This window comes from Astatotilapia calliptera, chromosome 13 (genome assembly GCF_964374335.1).
Source record: "Astatotilapia calliptera chromosome 13, fAstCal68.1, whole genome shotgun sequence".
In the NCBI taxonomy this organism is placed as follows: domain Eukaryota; kingdom Metazoa; phylum Chordata; class Actinopteri; order Cichliformes; family Cichlidae; genus Astatotilapia; species Astatotilapia calliptera.
The window spans coordinates 5,075,926-5,089,258 of NC_137434.1; the positions used below are offsets into that span (position 1 = coordinate 5,075,926).

At 42.3% G+C, this 13,333-nt stretch overlaps 1 protein-coding gene across 1 annotated transcript; it reads right to left on the minus strand.

Moving 5' to 3' along the window:
* Nucleotides 1-206: 206 nt before the first annotated feature.
* On the minus strand, nt 207-12,294 carry rel (REL proto-oncogene, NF-kB subunit). Its single transcript, XM_026190527.2, has 11 exons — nt 12,180-12,294; nt 11,726-11,764; nt 10,012-10,151; nt 9,756-9,904; nt 8,871-8,962; nt 3,417-3,557; nt 2,635-2,739; nt 2,237-2,455; nt 2,075-2,140; nt 1,900-1,974; nt 207-1,815 (listed from the first exon to the last, which is right to left on the minus strand). The coding sequence occupies exons 1-11, from the start codon at nt 12,184-12,186 to the stop codon at nt 986-988; spliced, it is 1,863 nt and encodes a 620-aa protein (XP_026046312.1). The 5' UTR covers nt 12,187-12,294; the 3' UTR covers nt 207-985.
* Between the last annotated feature and the right edge of the window lie 1,039 nt (nt 12,295-13,333).

Below are 13,333 nucleotides of genomic sequence, written 5' to 3' on the forward strand. Positions count from 1 at the left end.
ACGCTCTCTCTTATTAAATAGCTGTTGCCAACCCCAGGTGTGCCAGGTTAATGATCAGGAGGGGCGGTGGAATGGGCATCCTCCCAGAACAAATCACATAACAAAACAAAAGCATGCAAAAACCCAACAAAATAAAACACTACGCGCTAAAAAAAATATCAAAGAATAAAACACATCACTACATGCAAGAAAATAAAAATACCAAGTTAAACTTTGTCCATTCCACTTTATGACATACAAAAACAATAAATTTACTCCTTTGTTTTCTCAAGATCCAAGAAACCTCAAACAAATCATTTATGTTACAGTATATTGGTAGTAATTCTAACTTTACAAAAAAATATTCAAGAAAGAAAGTAGTACATTCACTTCCTCAAAGGCATAACTTTGGCTTGGAAGCCAACGCTACTGTTTTTTTCTTTTATAGTCATTAAAAACATGGATCGTCCACTTAAAGATCCTACCCCCTAAAGAGACCAGATGAATCACTTCAACTGACTAGTATGGTGAACACCAGCAGCTGAAAGCTGAACCCCCACAAATAAAAGGCTTGTTAGACAAGCAACAACAAATCACAGGTTACAAGTTGGGGCTGAACTTTACAGAATCCCACTGTACAGAATTATGAAACAATGCATCACCAATTTAAATAGGACAAGCACTGGGAATAGCTTGTCTCCAGTTTTTCAAGAAACTAAATTTACCTGATAATGTTGATGACTAACTGGAAGTAAAGACCAACCACAAGGTACCATGTTGTTAGAATCAGAATCAGGAAGTACTCTTGCTAACCAATCAAGTGATCAGTAACCAGTTGTATCTCTGCGAAACATTGCCTAAGGCTGACTGACTGTCAATCATTTTGGTCCCACTGAGGTAACAACCCAAGCAAAGGCCTACTGAGCATAGCAGGGCCAGCGTGAGTAAAGAAATTTCTGCTCTCCTTTGAGCTGCTACTGTTTAAAAAGAAGAATTTGAGCAGCTTTCAGTCATTTTGATTCATCCAGTCCTCCAAAGTTGCATAGTGGGCTTCTGCAGTCGTGCCGTTGTTTACGTAAGGACTATGGAGATTTTTGATGGCAGTACCGTCTGGCCGCATTGGATCTCTGTTGGTGCCATTGCTCATTGGACGGGGCAGCAGGTTAGTATACGTATTTCCTTGACTTGGGGACTGCATGAGGGGAGTATGGCTCTCTTGTCCCACTGAGATCTGGGACTCCTGTTTCAACTGGAAGCACGGCTGAGGTGCTCCCGCCATGTTCTTCAGAAAATCATTCTCTTCTATTCCCTCTAAGAAAGGGAACGACCCTACCCCCTGTGATCCCCCTCCACCTCCAGATCCATTAAAGGGGTTCGGAACTGAACCCATGGTAGTAAAATTGGACCACTGAATACCTTGGTTCTGGCTGACCAGATGGTTCTGAGCTTGGTTTGGAGTTTCTGATCGGAGCTCCTCCCTTTGATTCTGCTGGTGGAAGAGCTGCTCTGGTTCTCTCATTACAGGGGCTTGAGAACCTGTATCCAAGCACTGCAGGTCCCGCATGGAGAGCTGAGGGAGGGCATTGTTCTCACAGCTGTTGTGGTCCACACGGTGTTGGTAGCTGCGGTTCGGTGGCTGTTGCCTGCTAACAGGACGTGGCAGATTGCTGGCACCTGGGTTTATGGTGACTGTGTCCATAGAGAGCGTTGGATTGGAATTCGCCCATGCATGGCTTAATTGTAGATTGGGTGCCATTAGATTCTGAGGAGCCTGTTGATAGGCTTGGGTGAACATAGAAGGTTGCTGTTGTTGTCTTGGGTATGCATTGCCCATGTCTGTAAAAAAGAAAAGAGTTTTAGTTTCACAGCAATGAAGTATATCGCCATCCTCCTTTTTATGATGACTTCAAACGTAGTTACCTCTTTTCAGGTGACTCATGGTACTCTGTGGTACTGCCTTGGGCCTATTCATTGTCAGACCGCTAAAAGGACCACCTAAAAAGAGACGGGAAACCTTAGCTGCGATGCAAACTTCGCAATCACAAGTAATCATATCACATGAGGTGTACTATATATAAATTGCCACATTGCTTACCTGACAATCCCGATATCTTCATCAAGTGCTCTCTTCTGCGCTTTTTCTCATTGTATCCATAAGGATCTGATGGAAAAACAACAATATTAACACTACGTGAGTCTAACCGAGAACTAGGTGCCACTAGTAAGCCCCCGCAGAAATAAAGCGATTGCTGCTCACCTTTGTCATCAGGCAGATACCGGAAATCCATTGGTTCACTGACTTCCTGATCAGAGGGCCGGCGTAGCTGCATGTGCACGGTCACCGAGTCCGTTATGGACGTGTTGTGGTAGGGCGGAGTCTTGAACACGATGGCAACTTGGCGATGAACATCAGCCTGAGAAAAGGAGCCTTTGGCCTCCCAGCCATCAGGGGAGAAGAACCGCACCTCAATGTCATCTGGAGCAATACAGGAACAGAAAAGTACATCAGCATGCAAAGAGACAGGCACTATGGGTGTGGGAGGTAAACTAAATCAGTGGACTGAATAAAGATGAAGAAAGAGAAAACAGATGCAAATAAATTTAGTACAGTGTGCAAAAATGCAAAGGTCTATAGTGCAGAACATTTTGATGTACCTTTTTGTACTTTGTCACACAGTAGGAAGATTTCGTCTCCTCCTCTGACACTTCCGCTATTTCTGTTGACCCGGCAGATCCTCAGCTCTGCAGTGTTTGGGGCCCCTGGTAATACAAAAAACAAGTTCTAAACACACAACGCAACAAATACTACAAGTTACAAGTTGCTCAGTACAAAAACAATATAACCAGGATCTGCTTTTGTTGACACGGTGGGCCTAGCTTAAAAAGCTGCCTTGGTTTTGAAGAACAATCCTCATTCAGTTTACAGCTAAAGCTTCAGCAGGTTGAGTCACATGTCACATGCCTGGAGCGAGAAGAGGAAGTGCTCCATGGTAACAGTGTTGTTTGAAGGTTGGTGTGTATAAAGAACTTCCCCTTTCTGTGTGTTTGTGTATGTGTGGAACAGTGAACTAGTTCACCAACTGCAACACTTGAAACACTAGTGGACACACGTACACAGGTCTTGCAAAAAGCACTTGCATTCACATATGCTGCAGCTGCTGGTACACACTGTATGTACAAACACGACTACATGTGTCACTTCTCAGTACTTACACAGTACTGTTATACTCACACAGGAAAGGGAATTAAGTATGTACTTAATCTTATATAATCACTTCTTGAAGTCTGCTGTTATCTGAACTCTACAGGTGTACAAAGCTGACCTTGGGGAGCCTGTGTACTTGTCAGGGCAACTATACGGCTATTTCATTATGTTCTCATGCAATTGCATGATGTGACGTCAGTGTATTTGACACAGACGGCGCTCGGTCACTCACTGTTGTCGTAGATGGGGTTGGTGACGATGGGGTTAAGCGCTCGGGTGTAGTGGCCGTTCTCATCCTGCAGGAAAACCTGAATGCACAGGCGAACCACATTCAGGTCGTACTCCTCTGTCTGCAACAGCTGCTCCCGTGGCACTACGATAAAACACACATCAGTTAGATGAAGCTGGTAATAAAGCAAACATTCAGAAATATAAACTAAGAAACATTTACACCAGACTTTCCCTTTAAAGGGCCAGTGCAAGTATTACCTGGTGGTTACTGTGGACCTAATTTGTAGAGACTGTTAGCACCCTTAGCACCTACCAGGTTACTGGCAAACCAGCAACATTTAGAGTTGCAGTTTGTTTAATGTCCAGCCTTTTCTTTTTTTTTAAATATAATTTATATTTGTGTGGAGCACAGCTCTTAAGGATGGATGACACATAAATTGAAACGTAACATGTTCTAGTTTCTCTGACTTTGCCTATTTAGCATGGGGATAAAAATAAATGCCAGTCATTATGTCTTTTCTTTTTTGTTTCAGTGAAACAATATTTCATTATAAAAAAAAAGCTAAAACCTGCAAACTGGATAAACATCGGTCATTGTGACTAGTAAATGTCATCTGCTATTGGCTCACTGATATAGGTTACCTAGCTGCACACTGAAGTACCGACATATTTCAAACCATCAGCACAACTAAATACTTGCATTTCAAGTGCACACCATTGTTGAACAGACGTTATTACAGCAATAACAAAGGCATGCTATAAGCATACGCTCCTGCTTTGAGAAACAGGCAGACAGTGTAGTTATGCAGTCACATCTGTAGGCTGTCCACAAAACCTCACCTTTGGATCAACATAAAAACGTCACAGATAAGCTTTTTCAAACGTCCTCAGCCTACATGCTCATCTGCATCACCCGCCTTCAGAAGCAACACGCAAACACACACACACATAACACACACTCTATACTGAGAGACGCCCACGTGCCGACACACGCACGCATGCACAGAGCAGGCTTTCACATCTACCTACTTTCTATCTTCCGTGCTCATGAGGCCATCCCCACCTACAAAGTGTCGCCACTGTGACGCTCCACACGTCACCTCAGAGTGGAAACAAGTATGCGCCTCTGTGTGTGTGTGTTTGAGTGTCTACACCGCACATAAGTAAAGAGATGAGACTCTCCTGCACGAGTGACCAGGGAGCCTCCTGACGTATGTGAAAGTGGTGTGACATGAGAAAATATCTTATAAGCTTTTTAGTTTTGATTCTTTAGTAGCGTCTTACTCTGTATACTCAAGCGTGATCATTTTTTTGTTATTTTAGGCATATAAGGTGGCAATTATATGTGCAAAACCCAAACAATACAACTGCAGTCACACATTAGCTGTGTAGGGAAAGTCGTCATCCTTAGTGGGCATGCTGAGTGCCAATAGTGAGCCAGCTAGCTCTCCTGCTCTGTCTCTGCATGTGCTGCTGGCACCGGACATTAATCTTCTCTAGGTTCACAGTCTGCTTGTGTTTAGTCAGAAGTAATCAGATTCATGCTGTGAATCTGACTTGATTTCATGTGTGCATGACTACCATTCAAGAATTTTGTATTTATGTGGCATAATTAATACGAAGCATTTACCCGATGAGGGATTTACTGTTAGTTTAAAAAAAAAAAAAACTTCATCGGCACAGTCAGATTAAAAAAAAGCAAATTCCCTATAATGCTTCTTTCTGGTCTGGTGCCAGTGTACTCTATCAACGTAACAAAACATTATTACAAGAGAGCCTCTAGAAGGAGGTAGCGTAGGTCTCCTCATTGAGAATGCACGACAAATCCTGCTAGCTTTGGACGTCTAATTGGTCTCAAATACTCTGTTCTGCGGTGTGGAGCACTGCTCTGTTGTGCAGCTTTCTGTTGGGTCATCAGGTTTGCCTACTGTAGGTGGCAGAGACACGCAGTGAGTGGAGAAACTGAAGGAGGGAGAAGTGAAGACGAAACCGTCAGAATAAATATTGATGGAACATGCTGTGTTGGTCTGCGTGAGTGTTGGTGGAGTGTCGCTGACAGAGGGAGAAGCTTGGACGGACAGGTGCAGGAAAGTGGGTTGTAGGTAGCAATGGTGGTTGATGTTTGAGAGTGTGTGGTGGAAAGAAACTGGGCCCAGGGTCATAAGATACACTGGGCTGCAAGGGAGGGGGGGGTGGGTCATGTTCAGTGACAGCGGAGGGGGGGGTTGCAGGTGGTGGGGGTGGTATGTGGCTCCGAAGGGGGGGTGTTCAGGGTAAGTGGTTATTATGACTGTGAGAGCAGAGTGTAAAAGTGAGAAAGACGGGGAGGCAGGTGCCAAGTCTCACCACAAACAATGTCTCCACTGCATGACTCACAATTTCACCACGTTTTAGGACGTGGAGCTTTTGTGTCTGGCTGAGGCTGAGGCAGTCGCTACATGAGAAGTCTGCTGTTGCATCATATAACATTATATGAACGTGTGTGCATTTACAGCACATGAGGAAGTTTCGTTAGGGAACAAAAACAAAAGCGGACCGTTTGGAGCCGAACATGATGGAAGTTAGTTTAAAGGACAATCACTGCACCTTAATCCTCTTCGGTAAAATGTTCATTTTTAAACAGCTTATTTCTAATAGAAAACTACTGTCTGCAGTGCACTGGCAAATGTGTACATGTCCACTGATATTCAGACATAATTTCACAATTAAATCTGCAAGAAATTGTGATCGTGCTGTGGCTGAATCCGATAGAGTTGGGATAAAAGCAGGATCTGTGAGATTTTCAGTTTGCGAGAAGAATGGTAAAATTCAACGCCGGTAACTTCACAAACAAAAAAATCAAAGCATGTTTAATTGAGTAGTTTTCCACTTGTTTGCAGAAGATATTTCAAAACCACAGGCTTCAGCAGAATTGTACAGGCACTTATCTGAAGCCCCGCTGTGCATTTTCTTTGGTTGTCAGTGCGGTTATAGCCACATGTATTTCTTTGAATTAATATGGACGTCGTCTTACGGCAGATTTATGTCCCGTGTGAAATAAACAAACACTTGCCAGGTGTGCAACCACAATGTTAGAATGTGACGGAGCGGTACTACAGAAAAATCTACTACGCCCTACTCAGGATGGCTGTTTGTCATCACTCGTGCAGGTGAGGGGAGCTTTGGGCCAAGAACGGACAGTGCTCACAGAGAGTCTTTTGAAAGTGCAGATGCATGTATTCACAGACAGGGAGGGGAAAGTGCCTCCAACCCCCCCTACCCACTCCACCACACCCCATCCTAACACAGGAAGCAGCTGAGTTTCAGAGCAGAAGTGAATTTAAGAGAAGGGAAGGTTTGAGCCATGTGAAAAAAAAGAGACATCAAGCTGTCCATCGCACACGTCTGTGGCAATAAATACGCCGAGTTTCTGCAGCTAAGGACATTTTAACACAAGTGCTTATAGTGGGGCTTCTATATGGCCTGACACAACAAGTAGCTCAAGTCTTTTAAGGGCCAAGTGGCTATTAACAGGGGTAAGAAACAGAGATATGATCATATCTGAGTCAGTGGTGACAGGTGCTAAAAATGTCAGCCAGGCTTACTTTTCATATCGTGCAGGACACATCTGTGTCACTTGCATATTTTGGTCTGCGAGAGCGCTCAGGCTAAGACAATTATCAGGTAAAAAGACTACAAACAAGTAAAAGATGTGCACTTTACAGCAGGCCCGGTTTTAGTAATTAAAGGCAATTCAAATTGCTCTTTATTGCCACTTGCTACCATGCAAATGTACTCAGTGCACTTACACGGTTTCTTTTCTATAACAACTGTGAGAGCTGAGATCTAAACAAAAGCTAAAAGCACACTCCCTCCACAGTTTTACAGACCTGTAAAGCACCCTATTCTACTTTTATCATCATCTCTCAGGGCTGGGGAACCCCCTCGGTCCACCCCCTCCCCCTTTTAATGAATCCTGCATTCCCAGCTCTCACGTGGCATCTCTGCACTGTGCTGAATTGAGCAACTGTAACAAAGAATGGGGAAGTAGCTCAACGCCTGTTTGTACACGAGAAGTGTCTGTCTGCTCTGGAGGACCGCAGAATGAAAGCACAGAGAGGAAATGGCATTGCTGTAGATAGCGCGGTGGCAAGAGAGCGGATTTGTGACTTGATGTTAGGAAAATCTGCTAAACTGCCTGAGAACTAGGTCAACCAACATTAGAAAACAATTCTTGTGAATTGTTTTTGAAGCTGCTTAACAGTAACAAGATCAGGAAAAGCAGCAGCAACAGGATTGATATTTATATTTTACCCACATACAATTCCATTTGCTGTTTTGTCAACTGCTGACTTTAGCGTGGATCATCCACTGGGGAGATGACAATATCAGCTAACATCAGGCTGGATATTATACCAGCAAAACTCTAGTTATTTATCTATTATTTCAATCACACAAGCGTTTGCACTTTTATTACACTTTAGCTGTAGCTACACATAAGAATCATAAAGCTAGCAAAGAATCTCTGTATGTACATTAGTGAATATTACCTGCTGCAAATGTCTGGTTATACACAATAACTCTGAAGCAGAAATACCACTGAAGTTAGCTGGATGTGTTACTGGACATAATGCTGGACAGGTTTCTTTGAAAGGTAACAGTCTTGTTTTAATTTACATATTGGCGGCACAACAAATGCTAGCCTTATCCTCTGGAGTACTAACACACTGCTTAGTAATTTACTTTTTGCTAAGAAAGAGTGTAAAAGACTCCAAGACATTCTGTAATTACTTTTTACCAAGTCCTGTAAAGCTCTGTTAATGTACAACTCCGCTGACTTGTTTGATACTTTATTAGGAGCTAGAAGGTTATTAGCCTGTTAACTACTACATGTTCTTTTAGATTAGTCCCTTGGGATTGAAAAGAGGGATTATATGAATAACTCATTTCAAATTCTGCTCGATGGACTACTATTAAATTAAAAAAACCAAAAACATTTGCAATCATTTATGGTTTGCAAGCCTGCAAAGATTGACATATAGTTTCACAGAGCCGCTAGCATTGCTGTACACTCAGAACTGAGATTAGCTTAACTTTACACGGCTAATTTGGATTAGCTCATTTTCATGGCTGCAAGGTGCCTGAATTTAGGCCCATTAAGGCAATAAAGTCAACTTATTTTCCAGCTTTTACAAATAAAGGTAACATACAAATATGAAGGCTGTCAATTTAACTTAAATGATTCTATTTGGGGGAAATTGTACGGTTTGGGTGAGTATTTTCAACTGCGGCTTAATACACATTTGGGTTTCAATAATAAATATGTAAATAAGTAAATATAACATATCTACCAATTTTTTTTATTCAGTATTTTTTTTCATTTTTGTCTAAAAACATGTTTTTTTCTCTCAAACATAAATAACACTGACCCTTGATGTAGTTATAGAGCCACCGTATAAAAATTCAGAGCACTCACCATTGAAAGGGTTGATTCCTCTGGTGATCCTCTGTATGATGGCCTCTTTCACTTCTCTCCTCCTCACACACTGGATACCCAAATTCTGGAAACTGTAAGAAATTAAAAAAAAAATGTCATGAGGAAAATGACAGCACTCAAACATGCTGAATAAACCCTGAGTGAAGGGATCTCTAAAACTGTAAATGAACTCAATGATTTTGTTGTGCTTAAAGGTCAAAGTAATGACGCAATTACTCTCACCTATCCAGTCAGACCGGCACATTTTTCAGTAGTAAAGAAAACATTCAGTAATGAATCTACTGGATTAATTCTGTTTGTTTACCCAGAAGGCCTGAAATTCAAAATGATTCTGTATTTACTACAGAAGTCTGTTTGGGATTTGCAAATTATACACACCAAAAGATACTGACTCATTCACACACTCACACACATGCTCCAGCACTCACACACGCGCAAAATTTTGTTTTCTCTCTCTAACACACAGCAAATATGGGTGATGTCACTTGGGGAATTCCCATATTGCCATCCTCACAGACATGGGTCGACAAATATGCTTTGTGTGTGTGTGTGTGTGTGTGTATGTGTGTGTGCAGTGTGCTGTAAGAGTTTCTTCAGCTGTGTCTGAGAGGACATCAGTTTACACATGATGCCTCCCGAAACCATCAAGCGAAAGACGAAATACTGTTAATAGAGAGCAATTCGGTTGTGCAGTGAGTGGCTCTGTGAGTGCGTCACAGAGAGAGTGGTTACTTATTTCGGTGAAAGTGTGCTGATTAAGATTGAGACTAGGGCTCTCAACGATAACAACTGGCAGCGAAGTAAGCAGACGCTGATAAAGAGCGAGTTTGGACAGGTGGAGGCGACCGTGGGAGGAGCACTCACGCGATCACTCTGCGGTCCGGGCCAAACTCGGCCTCGTAGAATCCATCTTTGCAGTCCTTTCCCACCAAGTCGTGCGGATGTGGTCGGTACGGCTCGTTCTTCGTCACCAGGTAAACGCGCACCTTTCCCTTCCCGCAGTAATTCAGGATCTGAGGAGAAGGAGGAATGGTGTGCGTTCAGACGCATGTAGAAAGACACATGCTTAGGTGCTTCTACGCACAAATACACAGGTTACACAGGAGGATTGGGGTCGAACCTGCAGGCTGGGGTACGTCCTGTTGTTGTCAGAGCTCTTCTCTCCCGGGATGCTTCCGGCTGAGCGACCCTCACATTTGTACCTGAAGCGCATTCCTCTCTGCTTGGGCTGCTCGAAGATCTGAATCCCTGGCTCAGGCACTAAGGAGGGGGTGACAACAAGCAGACGATAAACAGATTTGATAAGACGACAAAAGAAAACCCGAGTGTGAATCTGACACAGTTATCTGCTTTAGTTTTTTCCTGTTTGGGCTGCCACATGAGTGGTTTGGTGCTGGGAGGCAGGGGGCTCAAAACCTACATCTAACACTCAAATTTCTTTTTCTCAGCAAACATTTTGACATGTCGCAGCAGTAAAAATGCAGCTGTACAGGATAAAAAAAATTGCTGGCTGCTTTCCATTTAGCTGCCTCAGTTTCAGATACAGTCATTGCCTTCTTGGGAACCATGATTTTAGTGACACCTGAACCTTTCCCACTATGTCGAGCCTGCTGTGAAAAAGGTTTATTATGGTTTAATACTAATCTTTAAGTACTGGTCTATGAACCTTAAAAGGAACCTATTAGGCCATTTCCTTTTTTTATTTTATATACTCTAACAATTGTGAACCTTCATATTAAATCTAGTGATTTACATCAGCACATGTGTAAATTTTTACTTCAGACTGCTTTTAAGGCTCCATTTTAGAAAGTTCATCTTGGCTCTGTGTGATGTCACTGAGAGCATCTATCCCTAATATGGTCATCTCATGCAAACAGTTCTGGCTGTGCGCACCTACTGCTGTTCCCTTTCTGAGGGGCAGCAAATGTCTCTTTACACGAAAAGGGCCTAAAACAAAGGGCCTGCACCAGTGTGATATTAAGAGGCATTATTTTGAGAATCAAATCATGTTAAGCTATTTCAGTAGAATCTGAGACTAAAAATATGGAAATTAGCAGGTCTGTTAGAAAGTGATTTCTACATACTAAAGATTGCTGCATGAACAGACCTATTGAATTCAACCCAGATGTGTAGAAATCTTTCAGCTTTCAAACAACTTAATGCTGATAGGACGTGACTGCAAATCTTAACACAAGTGTTAACTCAGAAAAGCACATTTCAGCCGTTCGGCATAATGACAAGGCATGAAATTTGTTTCCTCAACCTTTTTTTTTTTTTTTTTGGGAGGAAATAAAACCGACCCCACATGATGCCCGTGCAAGAGAGGAACTAAAACTGATCCGGGAAGCGTTTCAGTTTTTGCTGTACACTGTTTCCACTGAAGTAACAACACAAAACGTGGTTATTTTTGGACATGACAGCAAGCACACAGATCAGAGTGCTGCTTGTTATTCCGGCAGGCCAGTATGAAACAAGTCAAGTAACATTTTTGAAATGATTAAGAGAAAAAAAAAGGAAAAGAAAGAAAAGTGGCCCAGTCAAGTTTTGCCCTGATCACTTTTCAGTGACTGAAAGATCATGAGGCTCAAGCGCACTCACTACACACTATATAAACACACAGACCGGTAAAGACAAAGATTACAAGAACCTCAGGCTCTCTCACATCCTTACAACATAAGTCTGAAAATACAATGCTTACCAATAAAACAAAAAAGAGGAAGTGAAAAGACACTGTTCAGTGAACCATCACCCCCCCAAACACACACATTTCTGCACTTTTAAGTTTTAACCTGTGAAGACTATTTTTGTCAGGAGCACAAATGAAATTGACTTACGTAGGTGTGCTTCGTCCCGCAGCACGGAGGACATAAGAACTGGGGAGGAAAATGTGACACAGAAAAAATTTAGGCAAATAGATATCCAAATCACACACAGAGGAGTTGTTCTGTGGCAGTAATGGCGCTATTGCTAAAACTGGTCTTGTAAGCCCAATCAGTTTAGCTAAAGCTGCCCAACCAATAACACTGCTAGTCATGCAACAACGAGGAAGTTCACAGCATTCAGCAGTGACAGTACACACAACCAGTGTCGAATACTATCAAAGTCAAGAGTAAGTACTCCAGTTCGTGGTGATACTGTACAGCACGATGACCTATAGCCAGTACTACATTTTCGACTTTTTGACTGACACAGGTACACAGGTGTGGTTATTACCGTTTGTTTCCTACCCGCTCACTCTACACGTTTATCGCTGTTATTACACAGGAAATAAAAGGTGTTGCTACTCACCGTCCATGATGCAAACACTCTTTCACTCTGTCACGGGTTATTGTGTCTTGGAGAACCTCGGGCTGAATGAGTGACAGCGGGCAGAAAACTATTTTTTGTCAAGACACTAGCGGGGGAATTCCCGTCCGTCACATCTGATCTAGCCAATGAGAAGCTTCCGTGAAAAAAAGGGGCGGGGTCCAGACGATTCACTCTCAACTATGCCTCCTCCCTGCCCGGTCGCTCGAGGAAATGCACGGCGCGGTCCACGGGGGTCGTTCCTTCAGGGCTGGAGGTTAAAGTGGGTGGCGGAAGTGCGAGAATGAGGGTGGGCTCATACGTAAAGAAGAGCCACGCAATAGCAGCCGCAAATAAAGAACACGAAAAATTAGAGATAATAGAGATAATAGATATCAATTAGGGAGCACCACACGCACAGCCACTGTGTGTTTACATATACACACTGTTATACACAGCAGCCGTATATATAACATATACAGCAGATATGAGTACTGAGCGATACCAAGTAAACACAGGAACAGTGCTGTCACTACCAATACTGATACTTTTAACATATAACGGCGGTAGGGGAGAGCAAGTATGTCATGATTTACGAGATGAATTTGCAAAATTCTGAACACATTTGAATGACCACCAAGTCACTGTGATTCTTTACTTTACACAGTAGTTAATACAACAAAACACACAGCTCAGCTTTTCATGTATGTTGTATCTAGGTTGTAAATGCGCTCGTCTCTAAAGCACTTTTTGTTGGCTTCTGCTGTGAACCTGTCCTTTCTGGGCTTAACTAAGCATCTCTGAGATATCCTATATGTTAAAATTTTAAGTTTTAACATATATTTCAACAGAAATAAGTCTATCAGTAAAAATATATTGGTTTAAAGTTAAGTAAATGTGCAAAATTTTATGACTCTGTAACTTACTTTGGTGTGGCATAAATGGGAACACAGAAAAAAAAAAACTTATGAAAATACAGGTAGAAGTCAAAAATTTCTTTATTCCTTCACATTTTCCAAAATCATCCAGTAGGCCAGATTGAATTCTTTACCAGCCGATTCTGGACCCTATGCCATATGTTTGAGGTGTATTTTCTTAATTTCTGGGGGAGGAAAAAAAAAAAATCGTATAAAACAATTTAGTGGGTTACATACTGA

Bases quoted from the DNA above. Each gene is read 5' to 3' on its own strand.
- rel (XM_026190527.2), bottom strand. The intron at 10,152-11,725 runs GTAAGTCAATTT...CCCCCTCCTTAG, and splicing joins GCGGGACGAAGCACACCTAC to TGCCTGAGCCAGGGATTCAG. The intron at 8,963-9,755 runs GTGAGTGCTCCT...AATTTCTTACAG, and splicing joins CCGGACCGCAGAGTGATCGC to TTTCCAGAATTTGGGTATCC.